At 54.3% G+C, this 24,373-nt stretch overlaps 1 protein-coding gene across 2 annotated transcripts in view; it reads right to left on the minus strand.

Annotated features, from left to right (window-relative positions):
* Cacna1b (calcium voltage-gated channel subunit alpha1 B) overlaps window positions 1–24,373 on the minus strand; it is a 185,102-nt gene that overhangs the window by 110,685 nt on the left and 50,044 nt on the right. For both annotated transcript variants that reach the window (XM_058585864.1, XM_058585863.1), the window contains exons 7-13: window positions 21,962–22,065; window positions 20,232–20,347; window positions 19,516–19,572; window positions 18,741–18,833; window positions 12,087–12,296; window positions 7,748–7,860; window positions 1,958–2,070 (exon numbers count right to left, since the gene is read on the minus strand). In XM_058585864.1, coding sequence (XP_058441847.1) covers window positions 1,958–2,070; window positions 7,748–7,860; window positions 12,087–12,296; window positions 18,741–18,833; window positions 19,516–19,572; window positions 20,232–20,347; window positions 21,962–22,065 — 806 coding nt within the window. The remainder of the gene's footprint in view (window positions 1–1,957; window positions 2,071–7,747; window positions 7,861–12,086; window positions 12,297–18,740; window positions 18,834–19,515; window positions 19,573–20,231; window positions 20,348–21,961; window positions 22,066–24,373) is intronic.

Here is a 24,373-nt window from a genome sequence, read left to right on the forward strand (position 1 = left end):
CTCTATAGCCTTCTGAACCCTAAGGGCCCACACCTGCAAATGAGTCTGAGCTTCTCTCCAGGGTTCCAGACATGCCATCTGTGACTTAGTACAGGCCCATGGGGACAGCAGAGACACTGCCTGCCTCACTAGACTCAGGTCATCCTCCCTAACCTACATCCAAGTCTCTTTCCTTGGCAGAATGAAGTAACCACCATCAGTGCCCACGCCTGGGCTTGTTCTTCCTTGGCTTCCGCCCTAAAATGCCCAGCCACCCAGAGCCAACACCAGCACCAGGTGAGATGCAAACTACTTGTCCTCAGCCCACACTGGAAGAAGGAACTACAGTAACCAGGTCTTCCTGGCAGGCTCGGTAGAGTACCCCCTCCACTGAGGACCAGGACACAGGCCACAAGTGCATAGGGAGGGGCACCACACAGGCCATTTCCTAGCACCCCTCAAGGGCCCCTATCCCACTCTCCTGCCTGATCCCTCCATCAGAGGGATCAATAGGCTCCACCTGCCTCTGCTGAAGGCCTTGCTGCTAAGTGGGACTCCACCTACCGCCATCCTCAGACAGGCTCTTCCAGGAGCCCACAGCACCCTTCCCTCCAGGGACCCAGGATCACCCCAGTCCCCCAGATGCTCATTTCCACCTGCTCTTCCTGCCCTAGGGGAGGTGGCCAGATGGACACTGGTCTCCCCCATGCTCACCATGCCACTGGGCATCCCAGGGCCCTAGAGCAGTGTCCTCCTCCCCAGCACCCATGTCAGAGGCCCCGTCACTTTCCATGGACTCTGATGATGTATGTGAGGGCAGGTGGCAGGAGTGCTGGGAAACCGACTCTCAACCAGGACACACAGGGGCCAGCTTGCCTGGAGACAAGGTCACCTGCCTCTTGTCAGGAAATGGAATCCTGAAGGCTGAGGCGAAGGATGCTCTGTGGACACTTCCCAGGGCTCTGGGCTCTCGTTAGTACATCATCACAGGAGAGTAACCAAAATGGAGAACTCACTGCAGGAAGCCCTCAGCGCGTGTCAGTGCCAAACTGCACTGAACTCTGACCCAAACCTCTTCCTCATTCACACCTCCACATCTTCAGATGCTCTTTGCTTTAAAACAGCTGGAAAAGATCAGCAGAGCTCCACCCTGCCTGGGGAGGTGACCTACCAGCCCAGGCCCTACACTTCTCAGTGCTGACACTCTAGTGTCTGGGCCCCAGCTACCAGGGCCTCCACTCAGAGGCAGACCTCAGGATGAGCTGGGCCCACAGTCTGGCCACAGTGACAGTCGCTGAGGCCACTGTGGAGAAGGTCTCTCTCTGCTGTCCCCAGTACAACTCTGCAGTGAGCAGAAGGACCTGCGCCCAGTTCTCTCACCAGTTGCACCATACTACCTTCTGGGCCTTGATATCCTCATGGGAAAAATGGAGCGATTCACTTCCACAGTCAGGACTCAAGTGAGCCAGGACTGGAAATAGCATCTCATCACTGTCACTGTCACCAAGGCTTGGGGTCAGGCAGGAGGGTAGAAAAATCAATCCAGGAAGCAGGAGGCTTTTGGGCTCTAGGCCAGCTCAGGTGAAGTCAGGCGCTGCAGAGTGGGTGGGCAGGCGCAAGGCAGGGAGATGACTTCTATCTGAGAACATCCATTTCCTCTACTAAAACAAGTTACCTCTGAAGGTTGGTAAGACGAACTGGTGGTTTTGAGAGATGGTGTGAGTTTGTGGGGGCACACTAGCAAGGACCAGAAGCGAGCTGCAGCCCTGGGCCAGCAGGGAGTGGCCTGTGAGGCCTCACATGCAGGTGCCCTGGTGCGTACTGTTTCACATCCAGCTTTTGACATTCCAACCAATAAGCCATGGGGAGAGGCTCTACACACCGTGGATTCCCAGGCACCAGCATTCTGTCAGCCAACCTCACACACTGCCTCCCTCCACCCTCCGTCTCCCCCATCCAGAAGCACACAGAAACATACTTTGTGACCTTGAAGATCCGCAGCAAGCGGAGTGCCCTCAGCACGCTGATCCCAAAGGAGGTTCCTGGTTTTATGGCAGCCCAGACCACTTCAAAGATGCTCCCCACAATGACCTGCAAGAGGCATGGCATCAGCCTTGGAGTTCACCTGCATCATGCCCATGTGTACAAAAAGACACGCCCAGGAACACGCACGTGTGCTGTGTGTGTGCATCTGCACAGCTATGTCTCTGCAGGCACCCACCCTACATCTTCAAGCCAGACAAGGCAGCGCAGATACGTAGGTCAGAGGACTTCCATCCTCTCTCCCACACCATCCCAGACACAAGGAGGGCACAGGACATACAGCAAGACCAGGCCTGCTGGTGTCCTGACAGACTAAAGCCACCCGTCTAGTGCCTCACCCGTGCTTTATCACAGCCGCAGGACATTGCGTCTTCTTAAACGCCTCTGGGGCTGGGAAAGCACCCTGGAAAACTCCTACAACCCCCTCCCTGGTCCTGAACACTGTAAGCTATACCTTTCTTCTCCCAGTGACCAGGAGCCAGATGTACCACCAGGAATAGACTGCGGCGAGCCTGCCCCTCTGTTTTGCTGCAGGATTACCTCATGCACAAAGGAGACGCCCCCCACCCCCGCCGCCTTCAGTTTCTTTTCATATGGGCAAGGAAGGCCAGTCTGGTCAGTGCTGGAGCAAGGGGCTCAGAAAGGACAGACCAAAGAAAGTGGAGCCCAGCAGGCCTTTACTACCTTCCCCTGGACAGGACACACAGGGTCACCTTGAATCCTCTCCCAGGCTACCACACCTCACAGCGCACACTCGGGGCTCACAGTCAGTGTAAGTATCAAAGTGTATAAGTTACATTTCCTTTTACTTACAATTCTGCATTTGGGGTAGAAAACTCAAAATGAGCATTAACCAATTACATTTTATTACCCTTGCCTCATATATCTTCCAAGGTTCTAGTCATTTCTGCCTATATTCCATACCAAGTGCAAATCTGACCAGCTTAACATCACACATTCTCAGCAAGTCACCAACAGCATGAAGAATGCACCACTATAGAGCCCTGTGGTGTACCACTAGAGACTCCTCACAGGGGAACAATGATCTGTCAACCAGTATGTCTGAGCATGGATGGTGAAGGCGCAGATTCAGTCATCTGTGGTCCGCCCTCTGGCTCTTCCACAAATGCACCTGCAGGGCGTGACACAGTTCCACCAACACCCAGCACCTGTGACACCTGTACTGCACCTGTGTGACAGAGGGGCAAACTCGCCAAAGTCTGCTCTTGGCCATCACATGCTGGCCCTGGACCACCACCACCAATTCTTCTCTCAACTAGCAAATGACCCCGATGATTGCCCCAGATGGAAGACTAGCTTTCTAAACCTACTTCCTTTTCATTGTTGGTTTTCCACTAACTCTTAAAATTTGTCCCCATGGGTTCATGTGGAAGGCGGCCTCAGAGATGGCCCCCCACCATTCGCTGTTCACGCCCAGTATAATCCCCTTCCCTTGGGTTGGTTAGATATGAGGACTTGCTCCTAGAAAACAGAATACCACAAAAACAATGGAACTTCACCTCGAGGTCAGGCTCAAGGCACTGTGGACCCACCCTGGGTGCTACCATCTCTTTCTCAGGTCACCAGATGCTGTGTTGCAAGGATATTTCAATCACCTATGGAGGGGCCTAGGTGACCAGGAACTGAGGTCTGCCAGTAACTTGAGGAGTGAACCTGGAGACTGGCCAACCACCACGACAACCTGTGCTGGAAAGTGAACTGTCCACCCCAAACCTGGGGTGACTGAGCCTCCCTGGAGACTGGGAACCACGGTCATCCAGTCAGGTCACACCCTGGTTCCTAACTCACATATACACTGAGATAAGAGAAGTTTGTTGTTTTAACCACTAAGCATTGGAATAACTGGTTCCCAAGCAGGAAAAATCAGCACACACTAGAAACAGACATGGGGTGTTACTACCATAAAAACTGAAATGAGGGAGTGGTTTTGGAGCATTGTGCTGGGGAAGGCTTTGAGCCCCGAAAACACACTCTGTGGAGTGTTGGACCATGAGGAAGATGCATGCAGGGGTCTGTGGGAAGTGGGGGGACTCCACAGAAAACCCAAGGCAGAGCACTGGAACAAAAGCTAGCCACTGTGCTGCCCACGGTCCTGCAAAAAGCAAAAGCTGTGCTTGATGGACTGGAGGGCTGCTCTGCCTCAGGATATCTCCCAGCCAAGTGCACAAGGAGGTGCCTGGCATCTTCCTGCTGCTGCTCAGGCACGAGCAGGGAGCAACATTAGGAAAAGCATCACTCAACAAAAACAAGCCAGGACTTACTGGTTCAGAATGCACTCGGTCTCTGCAGACACCAAGGGCTACCAACATGGAGGAATGCACAGTCTAACTATGCACTGATTCAGATCAAAAAGCCACAAGAGGTGGTGCTTTGGGAGCAGTGTTCAGCCACCCCTCAGCCTGGCAGAGATGGGGTGTGGCTCAGTAAGCCCTCGAGCCCTCAGTCAGCTCAGCAGGAGCACAGGCAGGGAAGATAAGGCTACAAGAGTTGTGGGCATGTGACAGTCGTCCACTTTATGCTTTGAATGAAGCCCTCACTGCTCTGCCACTGTGACTTATTTTTAAAGGGACATTTCTTTCTCTTCCCCCCACCCCTGCCCCCGTCCCTAATCTCAGGGGAAGTAGGATTACCTTTCTTCCCCATTCTAGGTGGAGTTATCTATCCTTGAGCACACACCCACCTCAAGAATGAAGTAATTCAGACACCGGGGTGGCACCTGAAGATCTCCCAAATTAACAAGTGATTACAACTCTGGACAAGGGACACCTGCAATGAAACCTTTGAATCACCTCTTTTAAAACCTCCTGTTCCCCTTGTTGGGCAGAATTACAGCCTCTGGGACAGGAGTCCCCTGTGTTTCTCCTTTGCTAACAAAGCAGTAAAATTTGTTTTTAATTCTTCTCAAAACTGTGTCCTCATTATTGGATTGACGTCAGGACAAGGACCCAGTTCTCAGTAATAGGTACAGTTTTGTCTAATGGAACAAACCTCAAGAAAGTTCCATAGAGGTACCTTGAATACCCAACCCATCCTTAAAAGACAGCAGAGACATCACCAAACTAAAAAATAATCATTAAAATTCTCTCTCTCTCTCTCTCTCAAAAAAAAAAAAAAATAGGTCTTCAGAGTCCCAAAATCGTACTAGTAATGAGATAGGAATCCAGGATTACAGAAAAAGAAAAGCAGGCTGAGTATCAAGGAGAACCATCCATGAGGTGTTGGAATGCAAGAATCCATGAACCTCTGAAATGCCAAATAGCATTTGTGAGCATCCAGCCCACATCCTTAGCTCCATCCCTGACTTGGCTCACTCCCCACCTGCAAAAAGTACCATGTGGACAACACACACACACACACACACACACAGAGAGAGAGAGAGAGAGAGAGAGAGAGAGAGAGAGAGGAAACTGGAGCCAGACTCTGTGCCTCTGTCTTGACTCCACCTCTGGTCCAGCCTCTAGGCCTGTCCCTCTACAGACACCGACACCCAAGACCAGGGGCTGCTGTCTCTCCCTCTGGAAATAGCCTGCATTCTTCCTTAAATCGGTGTCTGCTTTCCCAAATCAATGTGCCTGTGTCTCTGGCACAGGTTGAAATTCTTTCCCAGCACAAACACCAAGGCTTCCACTTATCCTGGGTTGAGACTTTTCTCAGCAAACTCCTCTGGAGACAGGAAGAACAGGTTGAGAGAACTGTAGAGCTGAAAATATGCACTATCTTCCAAGATAAAGGAAGGGAGACCCAGAGGGGATCCCAAGCGAAGGGCTGAGTAGGACTCCCAGTGTCCAGCTGGATTTCAGAGCTGCTACAGACCGGTGCTTCCTTGTGCTCCCCACGGGCCTGGCCCTTTTTGAATAGGAATGTTGACAGCAGCTATCCCAGGCCTGGCCCACCACTGGACACTGAGTTTGGGGTTAAAAAGTGGTCTCTTGTCTCTCAGGCCAACAGATCACAAGAAGCTGGAAGAGCTTGCTTGGGGAACCACAACCAGGGACCCTTGCCACCCAGGGCTTGACTCAGTTGAGGACAGCCTGCACTCCAAGTTATGGGAGGGGATGAGGCTCTCGGGAATAGAGAGGGGTGGTGTGCTTTACGCTGGGGCCAGAGGGTAGCCTGTGGGCAGCCTTGGAGTACCCCCATGCTCCTCACTCTGGGGTTAACGCCCCTCAGGTGTGGGCTTAGTGACTTGCCCCTAACAAAAAGAACTCAACAAAATTAAAGGAACACCTCCTCAGCTTGGGCAGCTTCTCCCTCAGGGACCTCAGTTCTCTCAGCCCACAGGCTGCCACACTGTGAGGAAAAGCAAGCAGCCTACAGAGAGGCTACCTGACCCAGAACCAAGACTGCATCCCTGGTCTTCAACTAGGCTGAAACCTCAGGAGAGACCCTGGGCCAGAGGCACCCAAGCAGCCACACCCAGATTCCTGACCCACAGTGTGAAAAGTAAGAGATTTTAGCAGTTTTGAGTTGTTAAGCTCTAGAATAATCCGTTAGCTATGTGCAGACTGCCCCATATCCTGGAGTCCAGTCGTGCAGGTCGGAAGGTAGAAGCGTATCTGCAAAGCCAGTGCACCTCTGACACCCCCTCAGTGCCAGGACCTCTGCCCCACTAGCTCCTGCCTGTCTTTGTGGCCAGACAGGCAAAGGGTGAGAGCCCTGCAGTCTTCCCACAACCACTCAGAATCACAGGTGCTGATCCCAGAGGGCCCTGGCAGCCTGGCACAGTGTGAGCCACTAGCAGCTGGGCAGTCTTGGCCAGGCATGGCCTGTCTCAAGTCTCTCATCTGCAAAGTAGGGGCCATGGGCACAGTGGCTGCCAACTGCAAGATGCAAAGGGAGAACATAACAAATCCAAGTTGAGCTGAATTTCCAGCTGAGGTTCTCCTTCACCCTGTCACCACAAACCAGAGAGCTCCAGGTTCTTCTACAGGGCATGGGCTCTGCTTGCCACCTAGCCTCTGGGCAGGTAGTGACAGGGCCAGGCCCAGGCTCTGGGCTCAGCACCAGGGATACATCCTGTGTGATCTGTAGGGCCAGGTAAGGTGACACTTGTGTGGCCCTTGCCCTCTGTCCCAGCCTGGACTAAAGGTGAGCCACAGAACATTCTGCCCTAAGGCTTCCCTGACCTGTGAGATTGGGAAGGGACCACCCCACCCCTAACCCCACCCCAAGGAGGGTGGACTATCACTTCTCCCTTAGTGGCAAAAGTACACATGCCAGGGTACAGTGGGGTCAGGAGCTCAGCCCAAGCTCTCCAGGGGAGACTGAGCCTGCAGTAGGTTCCAGGTCCCAGCACAGAGGGTGCTACAGAGCCTTGATTGGTCACGAGCAGACAGGAGGAGTCAGAGGCAAGAAGGGCAACATGCTGCACTGGGAGGGGCTGTAGCAGGCACCCCCAACATCAGGCCAACCCAGGACAGGCCTGTGCTGACTCCCTGCACCTGCCAGTCTCTGGGTAGCCTTCAGGACCTACAGGATCACAGATCTCAGCCCACACTGGGCACACATGGGGAAAGGGGTTTTGCACACCCAGGTAAGGACACATTCAGACCACCCAGACCCAAGTAGGCATATTTTAAATTTTTAAACTTATTTATTTATATGTGGTACTAAGAATGGAAACCAGTTCCTCACACAAGCACTTTACCAGCAAGCTGTAGCCCAGACCCTTAAGTAGTCATCTTTAATGAGGCACCTTCCTTACCCCAAAGTCGAAGCAGTTGAAGGAGGACCGGAAGTAGCTTCTGGGCCCCAGGCCATACATCTTCAGGGACATCTCTGTGAGGAAGAGACCCAGGAAAACAAACTCTGCAAAGTCTAAGAGAAGTCGGAGAAGAGGGAGGTTAGCACAAGGCTCCTCCCACCCTGCCTCCAGCCCAGACTGGAGGACACCACATTTCTGGTTCTTTCCAGGGCTGAACCTTCCAGGCCTGGTTTGCATCCTGAGCTCTGAAATCTCATTCCAGGACAGGGACACAAGAGATGCTGTTCCAGTCTGGAGGATAAGGGCCCAGGGCTAATGTGACACAGCTCTGGGATCCAGAGTCATAGGAGACACCTTCCGAGGAGGGCCTGCAGATGTGCAGCTGGGTACGGCCTCTGGCCGGGCTTGCACCATTGGCTCCTCACTCTGATCACAGGCAGAGCCCCTCAGCCTTGTCAGGGTCTCCCTGTCTTTCCACAAGAGCTTCCTGGCAGCCCTCCTTAGGACCCCACAGCACCGCGTTTAACTTTGACTTTGTTCACGTGTTTGCCCCACATAAGGAGAACTCCTCTACACCTGAACATCTTCCAGGCCTGTCCAACACACACTCCCAGGGGTCATTGGCTCTGCCAAGGGCTTTGGTGATGCCTCCCCTGGCTCTGCCAATGAGTAGGGGCATGATGGAGAGGGTTCAACCCAGGAGTCCCAGAGGTAATCCTGCTGACCCTCCAGGGCCTCAGGGTTAAAGGGAGGCCACACTGAGGCTGGAGGGCCCACAAATGCCCACTAGCCTAGTCCAGACAGGAGTGAAGTCAGAGCAAGAGAAGGCAGTGACTCCAGAGGCAGTCCCAGGCCTCCGACATGTACCACCCAACCAGCCTGCCCTTCCCAGGCAGGAGTCAGTGGTAGCCATCTCCTAGCTCCTGGGAACCTGCTGCCTGAGCAGGCCAGATGTGGGGAGTGGACATCAATGAGGCCCTCAGAAGCCCAGACCTCAGAACCGAGCCACTCTCATTGATCCCCCTCCCAGAGGATGGTACTGGGATCAGGAGACCAAAGGCACTGTGGCCGCTGGTCAGGGCAGCAGCTCCAATCCCAGAGCACGGCCACAGAGGACAAGGCCATGAGAAGGAAGGGAGGCCAAGCCGGGGAGCCAGTCGCTGGGCAGATGCCAGCTTATCCCCCTGGGTCTTGGCTGAGACATGGGGCCTTAAGGCAGACACAGCTCCTAAAACACAGATGATGGAAGATGGGTAGCACACTTCACATCCCTGTGCACCCTGAAATCTGCCTTCCCCACAAGTCCCCAAGGGCTACACAGTAACGATCCAAACACTTCAGTAAGGAGTCCGTTTATAGCAGCCCAGATCCAGATAAGCAGAGATGCTAGTTCCAGGCCCATTTAAGCACTGAGCAAACAGAGAGGGGAGGACCCCTCTTCTACAGCCTAGGCCCATGGCCAGCCAACTCCTGGGAGCAACTCATGCCCAACAAGCCTGGCCCCTGAAGCCAGCCAGGAGATCACCAGGCACTTTCACTGAGTATGGGACGATAGCAAAAGGCCAAGAAGCCTACTAGGGAAAGCCAGAGCCCATATCAGGCACAGATGCCACTGACCCTTAGGCAGGGCCTTCTTGGGACAAGAAGACCATCCCCAACCAGGCCTGTTGCTGCCTCAGACAGATGCCTGGGCCTGGTTGTTTCAGCAGCAGGTATGAGCAGCAGCAGGAAAGCTGCACCCCTCGCAGTCCAGCTCAGAACAGGAAATACACAAGTAGCCTGCAGAGTCCTAGTGCTCCTGGCCACAAAAACCTCAAAGTCCCTCTACATGGTCACAAAGGCCTTTGCCTGTGCCATCAGTTTCCCATGAAGCACCCTGGGAGAGAAGAGAAATAGGACTATGGCCACCCCCGTGGGGACCACCAGCAAGGCTGCCCAGGCCCTCAGCTTCCTCCTAGAAGACCAAAGTGAGAGAACTTTGCAAGAAACAGGTACAAAATTGGCCAAACTTTAGAGAAAGGGACTAGGCACTAGAAGTCCCCAGCGTCCTGTTGAGATGGCCTGAGCTCACACACTCAGCCTCCCCTCTCAGGCCACAGAAGAGGATCATCCATTCTTGCACCAGCAGGCACAGTGCTGCTAGGAGCTGGTGCAGGAGATAGCACGCACCCTGCTCTCCAGGAGTTCACAGGCAACAGGGCAAGCAGAGGAGGAAGGTAAAGGTGTCCTGTGAGAGGCCACCGTGCTCTGGGAGCAGAGGGGAGGGCAGAGAAGTGTGTCCTGTGGACGTGTAAAGCCTCTCGGGGGCTCCCTTTCACTGCTTAAGCCTCAGTTTCCAAGGTCCTGACGGGGCCTCAGGGTGGGTCCTTGGTGGATGGGCAGGTGCACAGAGCTAACTGACTACAGGGTGGCAGGCCTTAGGCCAGGGCCCCACTATGAGCACTGTGAAGCTGGTCTACGCAGGACCTCTAGAAGCCTGCTCTGCCCTGCAGGATCAGACAGGGCCCCAGGCACTATCAGCAGAAAGGCTTAGACTCAGCAAATGCCCACCTCTCCCTCCAGCCGTTTTCCCTCTGTGAGGACAATGGACCCAGGAATTCCAGGAAAACAGCAGGTTCCCAGTCAGTCTGCCTGCAGCCTGGCCCAAGGCTGGGGTACTTCCAGCCCACACTTGCACCATCATACGCGTAAGCAGGCCGTGCAGGCTCCCACACACAGGCACCCCACCTTCCCAGCCAGCAGACACCCAGAAGGCAGGAGTGAGCTTGAGAGCAGCTGGGCACCACCAGGCCCAGCCAGCTGAGGGGAAGAAGAGAATCCACGGTCCCCACCCAACCCCAAGGGTAAGGAACCTGAGCCTGAGGGTCCAGGAAGACCCTGAACTCACTCCCAAGCAAAGTCCCAAGATGCCAAGCTCCCACTCTCAGGATCCAAAACTGGGGACCAGAGCCGGCTGCCGCATGCCACAGCGCTGCTCCCCAACCCTCCCTGGGGCATCTGCGCCAGGCCGCCTCGGCTCTTTATCCTCCTGCTGCCTCTTTACCCTTCCCCTGAGAGGCAAGCAACAGATTCCTTTTACCTTTTCCTTTTTTTCCCAGAACCAGGGAGTAAACCCAGGACCTCATACTTCTAGGCAAGTGCTCTGCCACCGACCGACCCAGCAGCTGAAGCCCAGGCTGCATAAGTGTGCACGCACATGAGCACACACGTGCGCACACGCGTGAAGCCCAAGCGGGGTGAGTGTGCATGCGCATGAGCACATACGTGGGCACACGCATGACCGTGGGCCCGCCTACTGCACAGCTGCCCGCACCCACCCAGCTCATGAGAGCCCTTCAGGGGCTGAGTGGGCCACACAGGTTGGACAGCTGGGCTAGGACTGTGCCAGGATGCTTTCAGGGTTCAGCAAAAATTCTCCCAAGTGCCTCAGGCAGCTTCCAGAGAGAGGGAGGCCTTCGTGGGAGCCCCAAAGAGCTCTTGCCCTCAGGCCCACTGCAGACACCAAGCAGGGTGAGTGCAGCTGACCCCTGGAGGACAGGGAGGCAAAAGCACTGACCACAGGATGGCAACATCAGTGGACTCTTCAACACTTCACAAAGTAAGACAGCAGAGGCAAGCTGTGCTCCTGGGGCCCATGGAGCCCTGGAGTATGCAGGGCCAGCTTCAGAGTGCCAGTTCCGATCCTGGACAGACACAGGAGGCCCCAACCACCGGTTACCTTCCTCTTTGCCTTCTCCTGACTATAGCCGGGGCCAAGACAAGCATGACACGAATCCCTGTTGCTGCCCTGGGCTCATGGACACAGGATAGCAAGTCATCTCTGGTCATAGCAGTCCTGATGCTCATATGTCCAACCCATTGTACAGGAGAACGTAAGTATCCAGAAGAGCCTTGTGACAGAGCGTGCAGCCAGGACTCTGACTCCTCGGGAATCCAGGCCAGGAGTAGCGCAGAATGAAGTGCCTAGCCTATGGGTCTGAAACCCTTCAGAGGGAGGACCCAGGTGTGTTTGGCCTGGCTCATCCCTGGCCATCCCACACCCTTCCTCCCCTGGGCAACCCAGGACCTCTCAACTCATCACACTACTGATGCAGGGCATCTAGCCACATCAGTTGGGCTGCCTGGAACCCACCTGCAGGCATGGAGGGGAGCCCTCAGGCCTGGGACACCACCCAGGCTCCAGCAGAGGCCCCTGGGGACTGACCAGGTCTGTGCAGCAGACAGGAGTTGCGCCCAGGGTGTTCCAGGCAGAAGAGTCGTGGACCAGGATTTCCAGGCTGCAGAGCAGATGGGTTTGGGAGGTGCCCTGAGAGAGGGAAGGGCGGGGCAGGGTACATACACAGAGCTGTGGTGAGCCGCTGCGGCTGGTTGTAGTGCACCATGGCCACACAGAGTGTGTTCAGAGCCACCACACACAGCACCACCCAGTAGAAGCTTTGCGCCTTCACCATGCGCCGGATGAAGAACCGGAACATCTTCTCCTTCCTCCGGAAATACGATGAACTCTCTGTCTTCCCACTTTTGAGGCTGGCACGGGCAAAGGGGGACCCTGCAAGACAAAAGGCTTGCTAGAGCTCAGGGACCAGCGGCCCCATTCTTAGACATACCCTCAAGGACAGCCTGCCCCATCCCCTGCTCACAAGCCATTATGCACTAACCCTTGCCACCCCCCCTGTGGGGAGTCCAAAGGTCTCCATGAGGCCTATGGTCCCTGGCTGCCCATGGAAAGCTGGCTCGGACTGGACTGCATGGTCACTGTCTCTGGTCCCGGCACGCTGGCTACCTTCCAGAAGGTAGCCCTGATGCCCTGGGCACCCTTGTAGGCACTCCAAGCTTTTTCCAAGAGAGATAAATCTGACAGAGTCAGTCCCTCCCCAAGATCCATCCCTCCAGTACACCCTGCCCCCCAACTCAGGGGTCAGCAACCATTGGCTACCTGTTTCTTAAGCATCTCTCCTGGACATGCATTTGTTCTTGGTACATGGCTGATGTCCTGTCCATAAAGGCCAAAACACTAGCTGTCTGGGAAGTGTGCTGACCCTGCTCTCACCTGACTCCTTCTTCTCTCCCCAACTCACACCCAAACCGTCACCTCTGCTGCTTTGATCTTAGCAGTTCCCAAATGTAAAATGCTCCCTTCCCCAGGCTTCCTTTCCATGGTGGCTCCTCAGCTGGGGGTCTTAGCTTCAATGTCACCTTTACAAATCATCTTTCTCTGGACACTCCATCTAAAGTAGGGTCCTCCCTGCCCACACCCTGCAGTGATACCCACCTCATGGCCACCTATCACCATTTGCTCATCAGCCTGTCCTTATCCAGCTCCCTGAACAGTAGCCATGTTGAAGTTTTCATCCCTGAGCCCCCTGCCTGCATGTGCACACACACTGGGCCCCCAGGTAAGAAGGCCAGAGAGGGCAAAGCTACTGCACGGCACACACAGCTAGGGAGAGCAGGGAACCACCTCGGGGGCGGGGGGGGGGTGTCTCCATTCTGTCCCATGTAAGGAAGACCTCGCAGGGATGTGCCCTTCACAACTGCCTGCCACAACCACACCCACCTGGGCCCATGACATACATGATGTCATGGTACGGATGTGAGGTATCCCCAAAAGCTCATGTGTGAGACAAAGCAAGAAGGTTCAAAGGGGAAGTGATTGGGTTTTGAGAGCCTTCATCAGTGACTTAATCCCCTGATGGGGTCAACTGAGTGGCAACTGAAGGTAGGTGGATGTGGCTGGAGGAAGTGGGTCCCTGGGGGTGTGGCCTTTGCCATATATGTATATGTATATGGCCAATGGAGTCTCTCTCTGCTTCCTCATCAGGTGAGCCACGTGCATACGCCACACTCTTCCACCATGATGTTCTGCCTCACCTTGAGCCCAGAGGAATGGAGCCTGCTGCATTTGGACTGACACCTCTGAAATTTGAGCCCCAAAATAAACTTTTTCTCCTCTAAAATTGTTCTTATCAGGTCTTTTAGTCACAGCAGCAAAAAAGCTTAAAACACAGGAACACAGAGCATGTCAACCGCTACGGCACTTGCACAAAACCACACCCCACATTGCCTGCAGAGCTCCCAACACACACTCAAGGGGTGCCGGGGGGGTGGGGGGCAGGAGCCAAGGATCCTCTACTGCAAGCAGACAGGGACTCTTGCTTCTCGTGCCACCCACACTCCAGGGCATAGCCAGAACTGCTTCAGCCTCAGGTCCACAGGAGCCTGGGCACCCAGGTAGAAAGTGGCTGCAAGGCCAACACTTGGAAGTACTTGAGTACTTCCAAGGTCCTGCTCTTTGGGATGGGGGCGCAATCCCAGCAGACAGCAATTCTTAGCAAGCAGCCACTGTGTGCTCAAGTCTGCTGTGGGCAGTGGCTCCGGCCCCATTCTTGGAGGAAAGCAGGTATCTACAGTAAATGCAGAAATGCATCATCAAATGGTAGTCTCGGTGGGAAGACCACGAGATAAAACTGCTTCTCAGCTTTCTGAACCTTCCAGACCTAATCAGCATATAGTCCCTATGATGAAAAAGCTTATTTCAAGAAAAACAGACCTGAAATCTTCAAGCTAGGAGAAAATCAAGAATTAAAACAACCCAAGAAAGCTAAATATCAGTAAGAACAAGATACAACCGATAGCACATCATATAAAGGGATCCAGATATCTCTAAGAGGAATTCACCAGTCAATACGCAGTCCCTGTGACCCTTGTCAGTACTATTTGCTCAACAAACATGCACAGACCATTTGTTCCAGGCCCTGAATGAAGCCAGAAAACAGAACGACCAAGATCTACCCAGCTCTCAGTGACTTTCTAGAGGCCAGGGAGGAGGAAGAAGAAAGCCAGTGTCTTTCCAGCCTGGCTGGTGTGTCCCAGCATGGAGTAGCAAAAGTGACATGGGCTCAAGCAACATGCTGACATGGACCCAAAGGCTGCCACCCTTGACCTTAGGGTTGTGTGACCTGGTGCACGTCTGTCACACAAACCTGGAAGCCACTCACTTGGCAACAGATCACAGGCCACCTGTACCTTTAAGGGTCAGCTGGGATTTAGTGAGACAACTCTGAGTGGAGGGCTAAACATAGGGTGCAAAGAATAGGCTGATAACAGCATGTGGGCAGGGAGACATGAGAGCCCAGCACCTGAGACACAGCCATCCTCAGCTGGAGGGCAACCAAGGGGACCCAGCTGTGCTGGGAACACAGAAACCCAAGAATGGCTTCCTTCCCTCCCAGCCAGCCCCAAGCCTGTCCTGACCAAGGACCAAGGCCTGCACACACTGAATGCAAGTATGTCCTTGGGCTCTGCTAGGGACTCAGAGGAAAGTCCATTAGTCCCAGGGATCCAAGGACAGCACCCAAGTCACCAGACAAAACAAAGCTTAAAGAGAGAAAGAAAAACAAACTTCCCTCCTGAAATTTCTCAGCAGGCAAAATGAAAGGAAGTTCAGTCTGGAACTTAGTGAGACAACTCTGAGTGACTGGAAGGCGAGGCAGAGGAGGGAGCCATGAGGCAAGGGCAGAGGTACAGAGGAGCAAACCAGAGACACACTGAAGGCAGTGACTCCTAGCAAAGCAGCAAGGAAAGGAGACGAGCATTATAAGTGGGGAAGCCGCTCCGCACGGCAGCAGGGTGGAGCTACAGGTCAGGGCCTGGGTGTCAAGCTCCAGCAGGGAACAGGCCACAACAAGGTCACCTCGTGGTGAGGAGCAGGGAAGGACTCTTGGCAACAGGGAGAACTCAGTCCCCACCTACACAGCCTGGCAGAGTGAAAAAGGAGAGGGAACAACGGGCTGCGGAGCTGTGGCTGGAGGAGGGGCGGGAGGCCTCAGAAGGGCGCAGCAGGGCGCATGCATATGCGCATGCTCCACCTGGGGCAGCAGTGAGGGGCCCACACCTGGTCCCGGACAAGAGGGGGTCATGCTCCTCAAGTTAGGAGTGGAGCAAAATAAACAGAAACAAAAATGCAGTGATGGGAACAGCCCATCATGGTGATAAAGATGGTGAAGCAGCAAGCTAGAGTGGTGAGAACACTGTTCCCAACCACAGGGCAGGAAAGGGAAGAAGACAGCCTCTGTGGAGGGCAGAGGTGGAGACCAGAAACTAACGAGGGGTGGAAGCGCTCTGAAAAAGCAGAAGTCCCTCAAAATGCAGGGCACAGCCATGCGGTGCAGCAACGAGGAAGAACAAGACCTGTGCACCAGGCACCTGCTAAGTCAGATGGGTCCTCCATCAGAAACAGACATCACACTGGGTTTAGAAACAGCACAGCCAGAAAACCAAGATTCTTATGGTGCTTGGGCCAGGCATGGTGGCACAGGCTGCAATCCATTACTGGGGAGGCTGAGGCAGGAGGATCTCAAGTTCCAGGCCAGCCTCAGCAAATAGCAAGACTCTGTCCCAAAATAAAAAATAAAAAGGGCTGGGGATGTGGCTCAGTGGTAGAGGGTGCTGAGATCGGCCCTCAGTACAGGGGCTGGGCGTGGGATGGAGGATAAATGTTAAAGAAGTGTGGAAAATGAAAGAGAAAGAAGGGTACCAGGCAAATGCAAGCTAAAACAAAATCAATGACCTTGGCAAGAAGCAGATGGTGACATTTAATGCCAGGCAAGGGGGACTATCCAGGGGAGGAGCTAAACAGAGAGAGAAAGCACTGTGTGAAGAAACACAGGTAATCTGTGCAATCACAACAGCTGCACCAGGAAACCACCTGCTGGCCAAGTCACCAGCAAAAGCCAGAAACACCAGGGACTTTGTGAAAAGCCCCATAGGAAAAACCTGTTGGGACCACAGACCTCAGGGACAGAAACCAATATGCCTGGGATCCATGCAGAGCCCAGCCACAGTCTGATAGCTCTCAGATACACCACACTCTCTGTTAATGAAACTTTCTAAAATCAGTTAGGAACATACAATCTGAAAACCCACAAGTGTACAGACTTACAGGCCACGTTTTTCAATCTGATAAAATTAGAAGAGAAGATGATCAAAATGCTGTACCCACTTATCAGTTAAGAAGCACACCCTTAGATAGCCTTGCACAGAGAAAAGCAAAGGGGCCAGAAGGAGGTACCACAGCACACTTTTATACAGAGGGAGGAGGAGAGAGAGGGAGGAGGAGGGGGGGGGTAGAAAGGAGGAGAGAAAGAGTGTGTGGGAGAGAGGAAGGGAGAAAGAGAGAGGGAGGGAGAGAGACAGTGTATGTGGGAGAATGAGGGGGAGAGAGAGGGAGAGGGAGAGAGGAGAGAAAGAGTATGTGGGAGAGAGAGAGGAAGAAAGAAAGAAGGAGGGAGAGAGTGGGGGGGGAGGGGGGAGAGGGAGAAAGAAAGGGAGAGAGATGGACAGAAGGAGGGAGAGAGGGAGGGGGAGAGAAAGAGCGTGTGAGGGAGAGGGGGAGGGAAAGAGTGTGGGGGGAAGGTCTCTTAACAAAGCATCAATCACCAAGGTAGTCTCCATCTTTCCCGCCTGCATCCCTGAGTCCCTGGCTTCATCTCAGCTATACCCACTGAAAATGCCAGCATTCTTTAGACTATGACAAGCCATAGGAAAGAACTTTAAATATTCTCCAATCTATGTTACAAAATCAGAATTCAAACACCTAGGTAAAGTAGGAATAGAAGGGAATTTTCTAAATATAACACACATGAGATAAATCATGGAGCTTGGGCACAGGTCTATAATACTTGGACTCTGATTACCAACAAAAAAATACAAACAGCCTGACAGAAAAACAAGCAGGGCACCTGAGGGGTCGCCAACTACAAATCCCAACGGGAAACTAAGAGGAGGCATCCAGCCATGAGCTGTCTGGCTGTAGAAGTGACAGTCCCAGGGAAGACCTCAGTAACCAGCGCCACATCGGCAGGGTGCAGGCTGAGGCAGGGACACTGCAGGGCCACAGGGCCCCCACAGAACCTTCAGGCAGCACCTCCCACAGCAAGAAGAAAGGACAAAAGATGCCAGGCAAGGGAGAGGGCATCAAGTTACCCTGGGAGAGCTCAGCACAGAGGGCCAGAGTCACTGGCAAGGTTGACGGGGTGACCACGGCACCATGGGACCAAAGGCAGCAGGGATCTGCGACTGGGATGGGAGAGACTACACGCTACGAAGGACATGTGTCCATGCCTGTGTGTCCTCTGAGGGACACTATGTGTGCGTGTCCTCTGAGGGGGAGAGTGAGTGTGTGTGTGTGTGTGTCCTCGGAGGGAGGGAGAGAGAGAGAGAGAGTGTGTGTGTGTGTGTCCTCTGAGAGAGAGAGAGAGAGAGAAAGAGTGTGTGTGTGTCCTCTGAGAGAGAGAGAGAGAGAGAGTGTGTGTGTGTGTGTGTGTCCTCTGAGGAAGTGTGTGCGCGTGTGTCCTCTGAGGGAGAGTGTGTGTGCATGCGTGTCCCCTGAGGGAGAGGGTTTTGCGTGTGTGTCCTCTGAGGGGGAGTGTGTGTGCGTGTGTGTCCTCTGAGGGAGAGTGTGTGTGCGTGTGTGCCTCTGAGGGAGAGTGTGTGTGCGTGTGTGCCTCTGAGGGAGAGTGTGTGTGAGTGTGTGCCTCTGAGGGAGAGTGTGTGTGCATGCGTGTCCTCTGAGGGGGAGTGTGTGTGCATGCGTGTCCTCTGAGGGGGAGTGTATGTGCATGCGTGTCCTCTGAGGGACAGTGTGTATGCGTGCGTGTCCTCTGAGGGACAGTGTGTGTGTGTGTGTGTGTGTGTGCGTGTCCTCTGAGGGACAGTGTGTGTGCGTCTGTGTCCTCTGAGAGAGAGTGTGTGTGTGTGTGTGTGTGTGTCCTCTGAGGAAGTGTGTGCGCGTGTGTCCTCTGAGGGGTTGAGTGTGTGTACAGAGGAGAGACCTCAGTGGAAACTGTCCCTTCACTGTTGGTGGCCCTTGGACTCTGAGCACAGGGCGGCAGAGCCAAGAGCAGCACACCTGCAGCATGTGCTTGTGGGCAGGAAGGAACCCCAGCAGCAGCAGGTCCAGCCACAGCCCCTGGCAGCCAGAGGACAGACTCACCCACGGCACAGAGGTCTGCAAGCCGGTCCTCCCCCTCCTCAGCGTGGATCAGGTCGTGGCGGCTCTTCTTGGTGGCGGCTCTCTTCAACACGGCTGTAAACACAGGGCGCGGTGATGGCATGAGCTGCAGCCTCAGGCAACCCACCTCAGAACTGGGGTGTCCGTCCACTGAGCTGGGAGTTATCCTCCCCCTGGACTGGCCACTTTCCTCAGCTTCTGTCTCAGCTGGAGCTAAGGATGATTCCTGGTGCCCATGGGCCCAGTCCTTGGGCAGGAGGGACAAGAAATTCTGAGGTTGGGTCTGCTTTCTTTTCCCTCCAAAATGAAGTCAGTAGGGGGCCTGGCGACCAGGGAGACACAGGAACATTCATCTGTGACAAGGCTAGGGCTGCCAAGGGGCCAGTGTGGACCTGCTCAGAGCCTTAGGTGTGGGCAGCGTTGGCAACTGTACAATGCTTGCCTTCGCCAGCCCCCCACTCTGGCCCCAGGTGTCTTTCCATAGCCTTTGGAAGCAGCAGTGCTCCAAGTCCCTAGGCCTGCAGGTGTAAAGCTTCCAGAAGCAGCCCTGTCCAGCCCCGCCTTCCACAGCACTGTGGTGTGCACATCGCGAAGCCCAGGCTCAGACCCCAGGGCCCCATGGCTTGTGACCACGGCTAACCTGCAGGTGCCTGGCACAGCAGACTGTGGGTGGAAACAACTACAGGTGCACACGCACCACTGCCCACTCAACCCCCGAGCCCCCACTACACTGATGGGGCGCCATCAAATGACCTACCATCCAAAGGGGACTTCTCCTCTGCATTCTTGTCCTCCTCTGCCAGCATGACTTCCTCTGTGAAGGGACACAGCCTCCAGTCAGAGCCTGCCCTGCCCGTCCCCAGGGACACCCTGGACAAGGGCACACTCCTTTCTGGAAGTCGCCCAGTCCCTCTCCTCTGCTCCACTTCTATGCTTCCAGCAGCCAGCAAGCCTATGGCTAGGTCCCTGCTTCTAAGACCTAGACAGGGTTCCATGCAGAGAGGCCAGCTGCCTTGCGTCCCTCCCAAGTCCCCATCTACATTCTGCCCACCTGTGAGTTCATCACTGGGGAAGCATTTGTGAACCCTCAAGTGGCACGGACAGTGCCCACAGGAAGGAGAGCACTGGCTGGGCCAGGAGGAGAATTGGAAAGTCCAGGGTTTCCAAGCCCAGAGCCAGGCTTGGGAGGAGCTGAGGTCAAGGGCAGGGCACTCAGGTCTAACGTGACCTTGCCAAAGTCATCTACTGAAAAGCCCAGTGTAGTCAGTGCCATGTGGCTGCCTGGTGCCGGGAGCCTCGGTGGGCCGGAGAGAGAGGCCTCCTCTAGTCCCAGCTCCTTCCAGCCCTGTCAGCTTCCCTGCACTGAGCTCTACGCCATAGCCAGGGACAGCCACTGGGAGCACAGCAAACTGGGGACACAGAGAAACCGAGGGCAGATGGCCACTGCAGCACGCAGCCCCCACAGACTCTCACCAGCCTTGAAGATCCACTCCAGGTACCCATTGAGCTCCCGCTCGATCTGCTGCTGCCGGCGGAGCTTCAGGAAGGCACGGCGGTTCTCCACCCGCTCTCGCTCCTTGGCGAACTCCCTGCATCCAGCAGGGCCACGGAGGCAAACAGCAGTCAGTGCAAAGACCCCAGGCCTCCCAGGGGAGCAGCCCCAGAGATAAAGGGCTAGACCAGGAGGTGAAGGCTGCTGGGAACCTCCAGGTAGCTCCCTTCAGCCCAAGAGAGGGCCGCTCTCCCGGCTGCTGGGAACCCCCATGTTCTCTGGTCAATCTTCCCATGTGCAGTGTCCTCAGCAGGGGCCAAGGCTCTCCACATCCTGGTGACTGCCAGCCTTCTCCCCACCACAATCCTGGCTCCATCCCCCAGAATCCCCGCAGCACACAAGTGCCACAGTGTCCACACTGCTCAGCCTGCGGCGGACGAACTCTGCCTGGAAGACCCTCCTCCCTTCACCTGGCTCACTCCTAGTCCCTCTCTGGGTCCCTTCACCTGGCTCACTCCTAGTCCCTCTCTGAGACGCCCCCGCCTCACATGCCTTTTCTGAGCCCTAGACCTCCACGGGCTTCCCCACTGGACTAGGAGTTCTGAACTATCCCCTGTGCTGTGGGCCCTGCTGGTCTCTGAGGAGGGCATGGGAAGACACAGCAATGACAGTCCGGTCCCTTATATGACAGGTTTGAAGCTAAGGATCACTCAGCACCAGAGCATGTGGGCTGTGGCCAGTGCCGTCCTCCCTGTGTCTGTTCTCTTCTGGCCACCATGGCAGCTCCCCCTGAAGCTACCAGGCTCTGCCTGCAGCCCACCCAGTAGCCTAGGCCTGAGCAGGAGGCTTCAGGGTAGACAGAAGGGAGAGACAGAGGGTGTCTGTTATGACTTAGATACAAGTATCCCCCAAAACTGATGTGTGAGGTCTTGGTCCCCAGTGCAGCGAAGTTCAGAGTGTGACTTTGGGAAGTGATTAGATCATGAGGACTCTGACCTGGTCAGTGGATTAATTATTTGAAGGCCAGGGGAACCTAACTGAAGGATGGGTCTCTGGGGGTGTGCCCTTGGGGATTATCATATCTTGTCCCTGGCCCCTCCCCACTCCTCCCTCCCAGATGCCATGAGCTGAACAGTTTCCCTCCACCCCACCCGTCCACCATGCCCTTCTGCCTCACCTCAGGCCCAAAGCAATGGAATCGGTCAAACATGGACTGAAACCTCTGAAACTCTGAGCCAAAATATAACTTTTCTCCTTTAGGTTTTACGTTAGGTATTTTGGTCACAGTAATATAAAGTTAACTCCAAAGCTTTCCTTAGGAGCTCAGCACAAAAGGCCAGGTGGCGGTGAGGCTAGGGTAAGGTTGGGGTGCAGAGCCAAGACTTTTGAGGGCCATGTCTGCTCTCCCTTGTGGTAAAAGAAGGGCGCTATGGTCACAGAGGCTGCCCGGAAACTCCAGCAAGACCACACCCGGGTGAGGGGCAGCTGCAGCCCCTCTCCACAACAGAGGCAGAGCAGAGCGCAAGGATGTAAAAGGGGGAAGAAGGAGAAGGGTTGGCCAAGGGATAAGTCATGATGGTGGCATAAGGCAAGGCCCCAGTGCCCAGGACACTGGGAACCACCTGATCGTGTGTGCCCATGTCTGACTGCATTCCTGCTCTCCTCCGTCTGAGAACACAGGGAATCCACACAAGTCCCACAGGGCTCTTACCCTGAGAGCACACCCAGCACAAGGTTGAGCATGAAGAAGGAGCCGATGATGATGAGGGGGATGAAGTAGAGCCAGTTCCAGGTGTTTCCAGCTGCATCATTTGTCTGGAAGCAAAGAAGAAGAGATGAGGGAGGATGGACAGACAGCCCTGGCCACAGAAGTGTGCTGGCCCCTTATAGGTCTCCTCAGAAGCAAACACCTGGCAGGGTCCAAGAGGGGAGTCCAGGCAGGTCAGAGGTCAATTGGGACCCCCCCATCAGACCTGCCTCTGCCCTATAGAGCTTCCCCTGGGCTGAGGCCCCCAGAAGACCAGGGATACTTAGCCCTGCTAGTCACTGCCGACGAACGAAGTAGGCCCAGCGAGCTAAAGGCTGCTCCAGATGCCCCAAGGGCTGCATCCTGGCCTCTGTCTGTTGGGACACCTCCCTAATGGGACATTCTCAGTCTCCCTAAGTAGCTCCATTGACATCTCTTCCCAATAGAGCCCCACGGGCTCTAAAGTCCACACCCAGACATCCATCTGCAGCAGCTCCACAACCCAGAGGCCACGGGAGCCTCCACACTGAATTCTCCACGCACCCACAAGGGACAGCTCTCACCACGTGCCCAACACAGCCCAGCTCCCAGACGTGATCTGCATAGCTGAGGCAAAGAAAGGCCATCTCCCCCAGAGCTTTGCTTTTTATAGCACAGCCTACAAAAGGGTGAGCTCCCCTGAATCCAATTTAATTCCACAGCTGTTGTTCTCTTTCTGGGTCCCAGGAACCTTGGCTGCGAGCAGTAGAGAACCTCTTTCTCTATGTGAGCCTAGTGTGAGGAGCAAACCAAGAGGCAGATGGGTGCTGAGGGTGGGCACAACCTGGGCCTTCACACCTCCCTTCAGAGAGTCCTCAAGCTGAGGTCCAGAGCACCCAGCGGGATAGAGGCAGGAGGCCAGCCTGAACATGGCCTACAGCTGGGGCTGATCTCCAGGAGCCACTGTTAGGACGCCTGCCCTTGGGCATCTGTCAGCCCTGGCAGCATTTTCAGAATCTATCCCTAGAGGATCTTCAGTCCCCTGGAATGACTACAGCTTGCAGCTTCTGAGCCCAGAACACTGACTTCAGGACGGTCACCAAAACCCCTGGATTCCAACCTGTATCAGACATTCAGGATCCCGACTCACACTGCAGTTCATGTTCCTGGACACCTCTGCCCAGACCTATATGCAGCTCAGATCCACGGACTGGAAGGGCACTAAAGCCACCAACCTCCCTGCAGGCCACCCTCAAAGTTGTCTTCCTTGCAAGAGGAGAGACTGCTGCAAACGAAGCCCCTTTCACCTAACACATATCAGATACATACATCAATCTAACGTATATCTCTGTAACTGTATATCTAGGTGTACACACCCACAGCAGAGACTGGAAAATATGGGGAACCACAGCATTCAAGTCAGACATGCTGCCGCACGCCTGAGTCCCAGCTACTCAGGAGGCTGAGGCAGGAGGATCACAAGTTCCAGGTAGGCCTTGGCAACTCAGTGAGACTCTTGTCTTCAAATAAAAAGGGCTGAGGATGTAGCTCCGTGGTAGAGCACCACTGGGTTCAATCCCTAGTACCAAAAACAAAACAAAAAGAAACATCCATATTCATAGTATCAGAATCACAGGCAGCAGGAGAAAGAGGACAAAGCTAAGAAAATCCTTCAAGAAACAATCAGTAAAAACTTTCCAAATTTGGCAACAGAAACTAAACCACAGATTCAAGAAGCTGAGCAAACTCCAAATAGCATAAAAGTAATCCACAAGGGGCTGGGGATGTGGCTCAAGCCGTAGCGCGCTCGCCTGACATGCGTGCAGCCCGGGTTCCATCCTCAGCACCACATACAAACAAAGATGTTGTGTCTGCCGAGAACTAAAAAAAAATAAATATTAAAAAATTCTCTCTCTCTCTCTCTCTCTCAAAAAAAAAAAAAAAAAGTAATCCACAAGACACCTAAGAGTCAAACTTCTGAGAACTAAAAACAAAGAAAAAATCTTGAAAGTAGCAAGGCTTTCTCTCCATAGGCGTGTGTATATACAGACACACAGGCACACTTGACACTTAGACATTCAGGTCCGCATTAGATTGAGGTATACATCTGATGCCTATGTGTGTCAGACTGGGTATTTCTCTCACTGTTCACCAATCTTCACCCACCTCCCTCCATGAAGTTACTGTGCCTTACTTTAGTGGAAAACAATTCAAAAGACTTCTCATCAGGCGGTGCATGCCTGTAATCCCAGTAGCTCTGGAGGCTGAGATGGGAGGATTGTGAGTTCAAAGCCAGCTTCAGCAAAAAACAAGACTCAGTGAGACCTTGTCTCTAAATAAAGTACCAAAAGGGCTGGGGATGTGGCTCAGTGGCCGAGTGCCCCGGAGTTCCATCCC

The sequence above is a fragment of the Marmota monax genome, unplaced genomic scaffold (assembly GCF_021218885.2).
Source record: "Marmota monax isolate L192 unplaced genomic scaffold, Marmota_monax_Labrador192_F-V1.1 WCK01_AAM20220418_F8-fsc00167, whole genome shotgun sequence".
Lineage (NCBI taxonomy): Eukaryota > Metazoa > Chordata > Mammalia > Rodentia > Sciuridae > Marmota > Marmota monax.